The sequence below is a fragment of the Pelophylax lessonae genome (genome assembly GCF_965119305.1).
Source record: "Pelophylax lessonae genome assembly, chromosome: 2".
Classification (NCBI taxonomy): Eukaryota; Metazoa; Chordata; class Amphibia; order Anura; family Ranidae; genus Pelophylax; species Pelophylax lessonae.
In genome coordinates, this window is record NC_138769.1 from 475,149,620 (window position 1) to 475,163,922 (window position 14,303).

The 14,303-nt window shown below is 41.3% G+C and overlaps 1 protein-coding gene across 1 annotated transcript in view; it reads left to right on the forward strand.

The window, feature by feature from the left end:
- NALF1 (NALCN channel auxiliary factor 1) overlaps window positions 1-12,032 on the forward strand; it is a 727,347-nt gene extending 715,315 nt beyond the window's left edge. The window contains exon 3 of the mRNA XM_082245043.1: window positions 10,579-12,032. Coding sequence (XP_082101169.1) covers window positions 10,579-10,874 — 296 coding nt within the window. The 3' untranslated portion in view covers window positions 10,875-12,032. The remainder of the gene's footprint in view (window positions 1-10,578) is intronic.
- The last annotated feature ends 2,271 nt before the right edge of the window (window positions 12,033-14,303 follow it).

Sequence of the window (14,303 nt, forward strand, 5' to 3'; positions counted from 1 at the left end):
GCACGGCCGCTCCGCTTCTGCACCCTGCTCCCTCTTCTGCTGTGCTGGTGGCTCTGTGCGACCACCGCCTCTTCCTCCAAACTACTCAGGTCACCTGCATGACGTTCATTCCATGTGGGGTCGAGGACCTCATCGTCCTCCACATCATCTTCCACCCAGTCTTCACCCCTGCCCTCCTTGTCGGTCTCCACAATGCTGAACGCCGCAGCAGTTGGCACCTGCGTTTCGTCATCATCGGAGACGTGCTGCGATGATCCTTGCATGTACTCATCTTGAGAAATAAGTGGTTGGGCATCGCTGCACTCAATCTCTTCCACTTCTGGGGCAGGGCTAGGTGGATGGCCCTGGGAAACCCTGCTGACAGAGTCCTCAAAAAGAATAAGAGACTGCTGTATGGCTTGGGGCTCAGACTGCTGGCCTGATTTGCAAGGGGGTGAGGTGAAAGACAGTTGGACATTGGCTGCAGGTGCCAACTCTGACCTTTCTGCAGTAGACTGGGTGGGAGACAATGTGAAGGAACTGGAGGCACTGTCAGCAGCAAACCAATCTACTATCGCCTCAACTTGTTCTGGCCTCATCACTTCTAGGGGCGTTTGATGCCCTACCAAATACTGATGCAGGTTCTGTCGCCTACTCACACTTGAGGAAGGTGTTTCACTTGTGCGTGTAGCTGGCACAGATCGACCACGTCCTCTCCTTGCAACAGGAGCTCTACCAGCAGCACCACGACCCAGGCCACGGCCCTTATTTGACGGTCTCCTCATATTTCTGTAATTTAAGATCTTGCCCTAGAAAGGTTTTTATTGAATAGCGGAATAGGAAATATGATCCAAAAAAGTGTATGTATCTCGCACGTACAAAACCACACTAGGCCCCAATTACTATTGTTTCTACCCCTAAAAGGATGGATGAGGAGTAGGAGGAGTATGGAACAGACAGCACCCTCAAATCTTCAGAAGTATGAGATGAACCCCAAAAACTTGGAAAGGTGGATCTCACACGTACCGACACAGACTATCCCGCAATTCAATTGATCCTCAAAGGTTTTTATTGAATAGCGGAATAGGAAATATGATCAAAAAAAGTGTATGTATCTCGCACGTACACAACCACACTAGGCCCCAATTACTATTGTTTGTACCCCTAAAAGGATGGATGAGGAGTAGGAGGAGGAGTATGGAACAGGCAGCACCCTCAAATCTTCAGAAGTATGAGATGAACCCCAAAAACTTGGAAAGGTGGATCTCACACGTACCGACACAGACTATCCCGCAATTCAATTGATCCTCAAAGGTTTTTATTGAATAGCGGAATAGGAAATATGATCAAAAAAAGTGTATGTATCTCGCACGTACACAACCACACTAGGCCCCAATTACTATTGTTTGTACCCCTAAAAGGATGGTTGAGCAGTAGGAGCAGGAGTATGGAACAGGCAGCACCCTCAAATCTTCAGAAGTATGAGATGAACCCCAACAACTTGGAAAGGTGGATCTCACACGTACCGACACAGACTATCTCGCAATTGAATTGATCCCCAAAGGTTTTAATTGAATAGCGGAATAGAAAATATGATCAAAAAGAAAGTGTATGTATCTCGCACGTACACCACCACACTAGGCCCCAACTACTATTGTTTGTACCCCTAAAAGGATGGTTGAGCAGTAGGAGGAGGAGTATGGAACAGGCAGCACCCTCAAATCTTCAGAAGTATGAGATGAACCCCAAAAACTTGGAAAGGTGGATCTCTCTCACACGTACCAACACAGACTATCCCCCAATTTAACTGATCCCCAAAGGTTTTTGATTAAATAGCGGAATAGAAAATATGATCCAAAAAAAGTGTATGTATATCACACGTACACAACCACACTAGGCCCCAATTACTATTGTTTGTACCCCTAAAAGGCTAGATGAGGAGTAGGGGGGGTATGGAACAGGCAGCACCCTCAAACCTTCAGAAGTATGAGATGAACCCCAACAACTTGGAAAGGTGGATCTCTCTCACACGTACCAACACAGACTATCCCCCAATTTAACTGATCCCCAAAGGTTTTTGATTAAATAGCGGAATAGAAAATATGATCCAAAAAAAGTGTATGTATATCACACGTACACAACCACACTAGGCCCCAATTACTATTGTTTGTACCCCTAAAAGGCTAGATGAGGAGTAGGGGGGGTATGGAACAGGCAGCACCCTCAAACCTTCAGAAGTATGAGATGAACCCCAACAACTTGGAAAGGTGGATCTCTCTCACACGTACCAACACAGACTATCCCCCAATTTAACTGATCCCCAAAGGTTTTTGATTAAATAGCGGAATAGAAAATATGATCCAAAAAAAGTGTATGTATATCACACGTACACAACCACACTGGGCCCCAATTACTATTGTTTGTACCCCTAAAAGGCTAGATGAGGAGTAGGGGGAGTATGGAACAGGCAGCACCCTCAAACCTTCAGAAGTATGAGATGAACCCCAACAACTTGGAAAGGTGGATCTCTCTCACACGTACCAACACAGACTATCCCCCAATTTAACTGATCCCCAAAGGTTTTTGATTAAATAGCGGAATAGAAAATATGATCCAAAAAAAGTGTATGTATATCACACGTACACAACCACACTAGGCCCCAATTACTATTGTTTGTACCCCTAAAAGGCTAGATGAGGAGTAGGGGGGGTATGGAACAGGCAGCACCCTCAAACCTTCAGAAGTATGAGATGAACCCCAACAACTTGGAAAGGTGGATCTCTCTCACACGTACCAACACAGACTATCCCCCAATTTAACTGATCCCCAAAGGTTTTTGATTAAATAGCGGAATAGAAAATATGATCCAAAAAAAGTGTATGTATATCACACGTACACAACCACACTAGGCCCCAATTACTATTGTTTGTACCCCTAAAAGGCTAGGAGTAGGGGGAGTATGGAACAGGCAGCACCCTCAAACCTTCAGAAGTATGAGATGAACCCCAACAACTTGGAAAGGTGGATCTCTCTCACACGTACCAACACAGACTATCCCCCAATTTAACTGATCCCCAAAGGTTTTTGATTAAATAGCGGAATAGAAAATATGATCCAAAAAAAGTGTATGTATATCACACGTACACAACCACACTAGGCCCCAATTACTATTGTTTGTACCCCTAAAAGGCTAGATGAGGAGTAGGGGGGGTATGGAACAGGCAGCACCCTCAAATCTTCAGAAGTATGAGATGAACCCCAAAAACTTGGAAAGGTGGATCTCTCTCACACGTACCAACACAGACTATCCCCCAATTTAACTGATCCCCAAAGGTTTTTGATTAAATAGCGGAATAGAAAATATGATCCAAAAAAAGTGTATGTATATCACACGTACACAACCACACTAGGCCCCAATTACTATTGTTTGTACCCCTAAAAGGCTAGATGAGGAGTAGGGGGGGTATGGAACAGGCAGCACCCTCAAACCTTCAGAAGTATGAGATGAACCCCAACAACTTGGAAAGGTGGATCTCTCTCACACGTACCAACACAGACTATCCCCCAATTTAACTGATCCCCAAAGGTTTTTGATTAAATAGCGGAATAGAAAATATGATCCAAAAAAAGTGTATGTATATCACACGTACACAACCACACTAGGCCCCAATTACTATTGTTTGTACCCCTAAAAGGCTAGATGAGGAGTAGGGGGGGTATGGAACAGGCAGCACCCTCAAACCTTCAGAAGTATGAGATGAACCCCAACAACTTGGAAAGGTGGATCTCTCTCACACGTACCAACACAGACTATCCCCCAATTTAACTGATCCCCAAAGGTTTTTGATTAAATAGCGGAATAGAAAATATGATCCAAAAAAAGTGTATGTATATCACACGTACACAACCACACTAGGCCCCAATTACTATTGTTTGTACCCCTAAAAGGCTAGATGAGGAGTAGGGGGGGTATGGAACAGGCAGCACCCTCAAACCTTCAGAAGTATGAGATGAACCCCAACAACTTGGAAAGGTGGATCTCTCTCACACGTACCAACACAGACTATCCCCCAATTTAACTGATCCCCAAAGGTTTTTGATTAAATAGCGGAATAGAAAATATGATCCAAAAAAAGTGTATGTATATCACACGTACACAACCACACTAGGCCCCAATTACTATTGTTTGTACCCCTAAAAGGCTAGGAGTAGGGGGAGTATGGAACAGGCAGCACCCTCAAACCTTCAGAAGTATGAGATGAACCCCAACAACTTGGAAAGGTGGATCTCTCTCACACGTACCAACACAGACTATCCCCCAATTTAACTGATCCCCAAAGGTTTTTGATTAAATAGCGGAATAGAAAATATGATCCAAAAAAAGTGTATGTATATCACACGTACACAACCACACTAGGCCCCAATTACTATTGTTTGTACCCCTAAAAGGCTAGATGAGGAGTAGGGGGGGTATGGAACAGGCAGCACCCTCAAATCTTCAGAAGTATGAGATGAACCCCAAAAACTTGGAAAGGTGGATCTCTCTCACACGTACCAACACAGACTATCCCCCAATTTAACTGATCCCCAAAGGTTTTTGATTAAATAGCGGAATAGAAAATATGATCCAAAAAAAGTGTATGTATATCACACGTACACAACCACACTAGGCCCCAATTACTATTGTTTGTACCCCTAAAAGGCTAGATGAGGAGTAGGGGGGGTATGGAACAGGCAGCACCCTCAAACCTTCAGAAGTATGAGATGAACCCCAACAACTTGGAAAGGTGGATCTCTCTCACACGTACCAACACAGACTATCCCCCAATTTAACTGATCCCCAAAGGTTTTTGATTAAATAGCGGAATAGAAAATATGATCCAAAAAAAGTGTATGTATATCACACGTACACAACCACACTAGGCCCCAATTACTATTGTTTGTACCCCTAAAAGGCTAGATGAGGAGTAGGGGGGGTATGGAACAGGCAGCACCCTCAAACCTTCAGAAGTATGAGATGAACCCCAACAACTTGGAAAGGTGGATCTCTCTCACACGTACCAACACAGACTATCCCCCAATTTAACTGATCCCCAAAGGTTTTTGATTAAATAGCGGAATAGAAAATATGATCCAAAAAAAGTGTATGTATATCACACGTACACAACCACACTAGGCCCCAATTACTATTGTTTGTACCCCTAAAAGGCTAGATGAGGAGTAGGGGGGGTATGGAACAGGCAGCACCCTCAAACCTTCAGAAGTATGAGATGAACCCCAACAACTTGGAAAGGTGGATCTCTCTCACACGTACCAACACAGACTATCCCCCAATTTAACTGATCCCCAAAGGTTTTTGATTAAATAGCGGAATAGAAAATATGATCCAAAAAAAGTGTATGTATATCACACGTACACAACCACACTAGGCCCCAATTACTATTGTTTGTACCCCTAAAAGGCTAGGAGTAGGGGGAGTATGGAACAGGCAGCACCCTCAAACCTTCAGAAGTATGAGATGAACCCCAACAACTTGGAAAGGTGGATCTCTCTCACACGTACCAACACAGACTATCCCCCAATTTAACTGATCCCCAAAGGTTTTTGATTAAATAGCGGAATAGAAAATATGATCCAAAAAAAGTGTATGTATATCACACGTACACAACCACACTAGGCCCCAATTACTATTGTTTGTACCCCTAAAAGGCTAGATGAGGAGTAGGGGGGGTATGGAACAGGCAGCACCCTCAAACCTTCAGAAGTATGAGATGAACCCCAACAACTTGGAAAGGTGGATCTCTCTCACACGTACCAACACAGACTATCCCCCAATTTAACTGATCCCCAAAGGTTTTTGATTAAATAGCGGAATAGAAAATATGATCCAAAAAAAGTGTATGTATATCACACGTACACAACCACACTGGGCCCCAATTACTATTGTTTGTACCCCTAAAAGGCTAGATGAGGAGTAGGGGGAGTATGGAACAGGCAGCACCCTCAAACCTTCAGAAGTATGAGATGAACCCCAACAACTTGGAAAGGTGGATCTCTCTCACACGTACCAACACAGACTATCCCCCAATTTAACTGATCCCCAAAGGTTTTTGATTAAATAGCGGAATAGAAAATATGATCCAAAAAAAGTGTATGTATATCACACGTACACAACCACACTAGGCCCCAATTACTATTGTTTGTACCCCTAAAAGGCTAGATGAGGAGTAGGGGGGGTATGGAACAGGCAGCACCCTCAAACCTTCAGAAGTATGAGATGAACCCCAACAACTTGGAAAGGTGGATCTCTCTCACACGTACCAACACAGACTATCCCCCAATTTAACTGATCCCCAAAGGTTTTTGATTAAATAGCGGAATAGAAAATATGATCCAAAAAAAGTGTATGTATATCACACGTACACAACCACACTAGGCCCCAATTACTATTGTTTGTACCCCTAAAAGGCTAGGAGTAGGGGGAGTATGGAACAGGCAGCACCCTCAAACCTTCAGAAGTATGAGATGAACCCCAACAACTTGGAAAGGTGGATCTCTCTCACACGTACCAACACAGACTATCCCCCAATTTAACTGATCCCCAAAGGTTTTTGATTAAATAGCGGAATAGAAAATATGATCCAAAAAAAGTGTATGTATATCACACGTACACAACCACACTGGGCCCCAATTACTATTGTTTGTACCCCTAAAAGGCTAGATGAGGAGTAGGGGGAGTATGGAACAGGCAGCACCCTCAAACCTTCAGAAGTATGAGATGAACCCCAACAACTTGGAAAGGTGGATCTCTCTCACACGTACCAACACAGACTATCCCCCAATTTAACTGATCCCCAAAGGTTTTTGATTAAATAGCGGAATAGAAAATATGATCCAAAAAAAGTGTATGTATATCACACGTACACAACCACACTGGGCCCCAATTACTATTGTTTGTACCCCTAAAAGGCTAGATGAGGAGTAGGGGGAGTATGGAACAGGCAGCACCCTCAAACCTTCAGAAGTATGAGATGAACCCCAACAACTTGGAAAGGTGGATCTCTCTCACACGTACCAACACAGACTATCCCCCAATTTAACTGATCCCCAAAGGTTTTTGATTAAATAGCGGAATAGAAAATATGATCCAAAAAAAGTGTATGTATATCACACGTACACAACCACACTAGGCCCCAATTACTATTGTTTGTACCCCTAAAAGGCTAGATGAGGAGTAGGGGGGGTATGGAACAGGCAGCACCCTCAAACCTTCAGAAGTATGAGATGAACCCCAACAACTTGGAAAGGTGGATCTCTCTCACACGTACCAACACAGACTATCCCCCAATTTAACTGATCCCCAAAGGTTTTTGATTAAATAGCGGAATAGAAAATATGATCCAAAAAAAGTGTATGTATATCACACGTACACAACCACACTAGGCCCCAATTACTATTGTTTGTACCCCTAAAAGGCTAGGAGTAGGGGGAGTATGGAACAGGCAGCACCCTCAAACCTTCAGAAGTATGAGATGAACCCCAACAACTTGGAAAGGTGGATCTCTCTCACACGTACCAACACAGACTATCCCCCAATTTAACTGATCCCCAAAGGTTTTTGATTAAATAGCGGAATAGAAAATATGATCCAAAAAAAGTGTATGTATATCACACGTACACAACCACACTAGGCCCCAATTACTATTGTTTGTACCCCTAAAAGGCTAGATGAGGAGTAGGGGGAGTATGGAACAGGCAGCACCCTCAAATCTTCAGAAGTATGAGATTGTGTTCACTGTACCCCACAAAGATTGAGTTCACTGCACCCCACAATGATTGTGTTCACTGCACCCCACAAAGATTGTGTTCACTGCACCTCACAAAGATTGTGTTCACTGTACCCCCCAAAGATTGTGTTCACTGCACCCCACAAAGATTCTGTTCACTGTACCCCACAAAGATTGTGTTCACTGCACCCTAAAAGGATGTTGTTCACTGCACCCCACAAAGATTGTGTTCACTGCACCCTAAAAGGATGTTGTTCACTGCACCCCAAAAAGATTGTGTTCACTGTACCCCCCCAAAGATTGTGTTCACTGCACCCCACAAAGATTGTGTTCACTGCACCCCAAAAAGATTGTGTTCACTGTACCCCCCAAAGATTGTGTTCACTGCACCCCAAAAAGATTGTGTTCACTGTACCCCCCAAAGATTGTGTTCACTGCACCCCACAAAGATTCTGTTCACTGTACCCCACAAAGATTGTGTTCACTGCACCCCAAAAAGATTGTGTTCACTGTACCCCCCCAAAGATTGTGTTCACTGCACCCCACAAAGATTCTGTTCACTGCACCCCACAAAGGATTTTGTTCACTGCACCCCAAAAAGATTGTGTTCACTGCACCCCAAAAAGGATTTTGATCACTGCACCCCAAAAAGGATGTTGTTCACTGCACCCCAAAAATGATTTTGTTCACTCCACCCCAAAAAGATTGTGTTCACTGCACCCCACAAAGATTGTGTTCACTGCACCCCAAAAAGATTGTGTTCACTGTACCCCCCAAAGATTGTGTTCACTGCACCCCACAAAGATTCTGTTCACTGTACCCCACAAAGATTGTGTTCACTGCACCCCAAAAAGATTGTGTTCACTGCACCCCAAAAAGGATGTTGTTCACTGCACCCCAAAAAGGATGTTGTTCACTCCACCCCAAAAAGATTGTGTTCACTGCACCCCACAAAGATTGTGTTCACTGCACCCCAAAAAGATTGTGTTCACTGCACCCCAAAAATGATTTTGTTCACTGCACCCCAAAAAGGATTTTGTTCACTGCACCCCAAAAAGGATGTTGTTCACTCCACCCCAAAAAGATTGTGTTCACTGCACCCCAAAAAGATTGTGTTCACTGCACCCCACAAAGGATTTTGTTCACTGCACCCCAAAAAGATTGTGTTCACTGCACCCCAAAAAGGATGTTGTTCACTGCACCCCAAAAAGGATTTTGTTCACTGCACCCCAAAAAGATTGTGTTCACTGCACCCCACAAAGGATTTTGTTCACTGCACCCCACAAAGATTGTGTTCACTGCACACCAAAAAGGATTGTGTTCACTGCACCCCAAAAAGATTTTGTTCACTGCACCCCAAAAAGATTGTGTTCACTGCAGCCCAAAAAGATTGTGTTCACTGCAGCCCAAAAAGATTGTGTTCACTGCAGCCCAAAAAGATTGTGTTCACTGCAGCTCACACACAGAAAAATGGATGTGGATCACTGACACCTGCCTATCTCCAATCCCACACCACACAGCAATATCGATTGTAGTTTGTAGAACACAGTTTCCCTAAAATTCAGCAGACTCTGTCCCTAACAGGATTGAGAAGAGATCGTAGATCAGGATTGAGTGCAGATTCACCCCACCCCCCACACAGCAATATCGATTGTAGTTTGTAGAAGACACTGACCCTATAATTCAGCAGACTCTATCCCTAAAATGCCTACAACTCGCCCTGCCTAAACACTCCGACCTGTCCCTCAATTCTATCCGGACACAAATGGTTTTTTCCTGCCTATCTTTCCCTAATCAGCAGCCAGCACATTGATGTGTGCTCTGTCCCTTAGCTAAGCAGCAGAATGACGCTGCTGCGGCGGCTGCCTCGAACTTATAAAGACTTGGTCACATGCTTCAGACGGCCAATCACAGCTACTAAGACATTTGCAGGCATGGCTGGGATGGCTTAAGGCACACCAGTTAAACGATTGTTGATTGGCTGTTGAAAGCCCGCCATGAAAAGAGCGCCAAAGCATGCAAAACCCGGAAATAAAACGACCGAACACGGATTTTTACCCGAACATACAGTAAAGTGTCCGTGTCCGTGTTCGGGTAAAAAAAATCCAATTATTCGGTACGAACACGAATAATACAGTCCGTGTTCGCTCAACACTAGTTACTGCAACAGAGAAAAATGAGATCCCTTGCCCCTCCAGACAGTGCTATACTAGGTAAATTTTACGATTAAGGGACTGTTTACACCTATGGTTGGAGGGCAGTAAAAACCGCAAAAGGATCCAGATTGGATTGTATGCATGCCTCACCCATTAATTGAGCCACATGGCAATTGTCCTACAACCACATGCAATGCACATGGTTGCAGCACAATGTTGTGGCATTTACAGGGTAAAACAGGTGATGAGAAGGCAACACATCACCTCCTTGGTGACTGTAAAATGCCTCTTAAAAGCAATCCACCCCCGATTATTTTCAGAGAGGCAGCAAGAGCTGCTTCATGTCCAAACTTAGCCTAAGTGGATACAAATTCCCATAAATGTTTTATATGTTTATTTATCTGTTTGCCTGGAGTTTAGCTTTAATGGTGGCTTCCTGTAGAACTCTTCTAGGTGTACAGAATATCATATTGAGCACAACGGCTTAATAAACATAAGTGCCCAGGGAAGTGCTTTGTCGCCGCCATGTTAAAAAGGTCCCAGGCTACATTGTTTATCAATATCTAGTTCAACAGAAGAGAAAATATATTTTTCAATCTAGACATGGAGTTGATTTTGTAAATATAAAGCACTGACAATGTTATCTTGCTTTACAGGGCTGTATGAAACCTATCCAACCAATGCAGAACCAGAATGCTGTGATGTCAGATGGGAATTATCAACAGATAACCAATCCAAAGGGACTAAAAAATCACATGATTCAACGTTGTGTCACAGGACGTCACTCACAGCTTCATCAGCATCCAGACTGTGTAATAGCAGACTTAAACTGTGTGTTCTTGTACTGATACTATTACATACCGTACTAGCAGTCTCAGCAGCACAAAACTCAACAGAACTGGGTTTTGAAAACTTAAGAATTTTGGAAGACCGTTCAACAAATGAGGAATAGAATAATGGAAGTCTTCAATTGGATAGACATGCCACTGGCCCACTCCAGCAAACCGCTACAGTCACATGTAACAGAAACGAGGTGCTTGTACCTTACAACCAATTTTTACAAGTCAGTCCGAATAAAAATGTCAAGATGGGCCAGACTCCAAACTTCAAGGACAACATGGGACAGCTTTTTATTGACTAAAAGGCTGTATGGTGACTTAAATTTCTCACACCATTTTATACACTGTGTTTTAATGTATGGATTTTTCTTTTTTGTTTGATTTTGCACTTGTTAATACAGGATTTTATTTTTGGGATGGTTTCTCAAAGCTATACTGAGTCTTTTCACTGTCTATATATTTCTAGCCATTGTATTCATCATTTATGTCCTGTCAGTTTCTACTTTAATGGCAGTGCTATGAATGCAAGCATAGCAAACAATAATAGCACCAATATTCATTCTGCCCATCTGTAACATTGTTATACCCATCTCTTTAAAGCAAAAAAAAAAAAAAAGTGAAAACCATAAAAAAACTTAGGAAACAGCATAGTTTCAACTGTTTATTTGTATGAAATGGGCACTCCTACAGTAGGGTGTCTTTATGCTAATAGGATCAGACAACTGATCAAGGAAACTACATGCCTTGGGGCTGAAGGATGGTAAAACAGTGAGACTAATGCTCTCCTTAAAGAGTTGGGCAATTATCCCATTTTTACATGAACCTATAACAAACTGTGTTGTTCCAGGTCCCATCTAAGAAAAATAAAATGTCCAGTCTCTTTGCTGGTCAGTTGAACAGGAGCAGCCTTTTGATTCAGTATGTTGAACCAGTTAAGCTCAGTGAGTAATATAGATGAAGGCCTTCACATTGGAGGTACAATTTTGGCATTCATTGTGAATTACATTTTTATTTCTGCTGTAGTTGCAGTTTTATTTTTTTTTTTAATCAAATGTCAATATTTATTAGTTTACTGTAGATGTGATGAAAACATATCAAGATGGGAAGTCTTGCCCAGGAAAACATTGTGGCTTATTTAAATTACAATCAAATTAATGAGAATTAAGCTTAATGCATTCAGCAAAAATAGCTTAAAATGCTAATTAGCTGTTGCTTCTGATTTGGTTGACAGAGTGACTTGTTTGCTGATTTTACTGGCCTCCCCCCATAAAGAGAACCTGAACTAAAATAAATATGGAAACTGCACTGCTGATGATATATTCTGACAATGCTAGTAACCTGGTTTTCATGCTGAACCCATGTATTCAACAAATAGAATTAATGACCCAGAAAAATATGCAGATCAGACGTTGTGACTTTGCCTTGACCTCATAGACTGCATACCAAGCCACTAGCATTTTCAGGAGGAGGTCAGCATTGGAAGTTAATATATTTTGCTTAGTTTTGCTTTCTGTTAAAGTGAAAATGTCATGGTTTTTAAAACCTGAAACTAGCAACTCTTGAAAAACAGAGAGTTTTTACTTGTCTAGTTTTCTGCTCTGTCAAACTCGGTTGCAATGAATAGGGAAATTTAATAAAAGATTTTGTACATTTGACCCTTCTCAAAGTGCCAAATTGTGAAGGGTCCCATCTGTTGATCCCTATGTCAGTACCAGATGCAATAGTGATGTAGGGGTTGGTGGAATAAACCACAGAGTAGAGGGGAATGAGCCATTCAACACATATGGAAGTTTAAAGACCTTTTAGCATGCTTCCCTCTTGAGTGTAGTTGAGTTTGGTGATGGAGGCACTAGGACAGGTAAGTGTAAACAGTTTTCTTTGCAGAGAGCTAATTTCAGGTTTAAAAAATCCTGACAGGGTGGCTCTAAACAACTATATATACCTGCTATATATCTATTAAATAGAATTTAAAGTTAACAACTGCCAAATCTGGCCTAGTGATTATCCAAAAACCCAATGGACCCCTTGATACAGTGTAGCAAGCCTTTTATAAAGCGATAAATAGAGTATGGACAAAAAAATAAAAATGTACTTGCGATTATCTTGCCATGCCCTGGCAATTGTAGTGATCTGATATTTTGTTGAACACTGGTGACTGACCCATCTATATGTTTCTGTGAATGTTGATTTTCATTGTAACCTAAAAAGGCTCAGTGCATTCTTGCAGAAAGAACATTGTGTAGGTTTTTTTATGTTCCTGACTAGTAAACCATTAAATTTACATATTGATTAGTATTGCTACCATGTTAGAAATGTTGTTGTTAGGTTGTTTATTGTTTCCAGTAATATTAAAGGAAGGAAGATTTATAAGGGCTGTTCAAATAAATATACTCAGTTTCCTTCCTATTCTCTTTCTACACTTGGGAAGTGCACTTCAAACATGTTTGCTGTGTAGCAGGGATACGAAGGAAAATACTTTAAAGCAAACACAACTTCTTTGCTAAAAGGCATCCCCTTCTTAAGACTAGTCTTTTCTTTTAGTCTCTGCCTCATCTACTACCTGAGATTATGTAGAAAGGACCAATACTATGCATTCATCATTTTAATTCTTCTCCTGATTTTAGTCATAAAATGCGCTAATAAAAATAAAATCAAAGCATTTGCACATATTAGCGCAATATTAAGAAAATGCACCAGAAAAAAATATGTATATTTATATATAATGTTGTCCAGTGTTTTATTTTCAATAACAGCTTTATGTTTGGGAATACATGGTGCTTTTTCTTGGTTTTAGGATACATTGTAATTTTATTTACACATTGCAAAAATAAGACTAATAGAATGAATAATTATAAAAAGCCTTAAATAATGGTAGAATGTAGATTTTAGGTAGGTAGAATATTTAAATATAGTGGAGCAATAACTGGGTGGTACACTAGTTCTTTAGAAAAGAGCAAAGGGGGAGCAATGTATAAAAAGCACTTACTGGCTGAGCTCTTGTTCAACTGATCTACTGTTTAAGTACCTGTATGTATGGTCAGTAAACAGTTTGTTATAACCTTTATCTACCTCTGCTGGGCAAAGGCCATTCAACGTCTTTTCTTTCCGTGTTGTGCTGTGTTTATTATGTGTCATATCAATTCCATGTTCATTTACCTTTTTACATATTGCACCACGACAGTAGCAAGGTTCTTATGAATTCATATCAATAAATGGTATTTTGGATTGTCAAAAGACAAATATACTTTTGAATACTATGGAACTGCTGTATATTTCTATGGTATTACTGGTAAATAAGACTTTACAGGACTTTTTAATACACTTTTTGCTTCTGCTAAAAAATGTGAAAAATTTTGTCATGACATTGCAAAAAGTATCTTATTGTTGGTGTTTATTTATTGTTTTTAATTTAATAATTTTAATGGTACTCAAATGTTAAAAAAAACATTTTATATATTTTTTTTAATTCCTTCCATATATACACTAAACTACAAAAGAGATTTTTTTGTATTACCTGGATGTAATACAGTATACTGACTGCT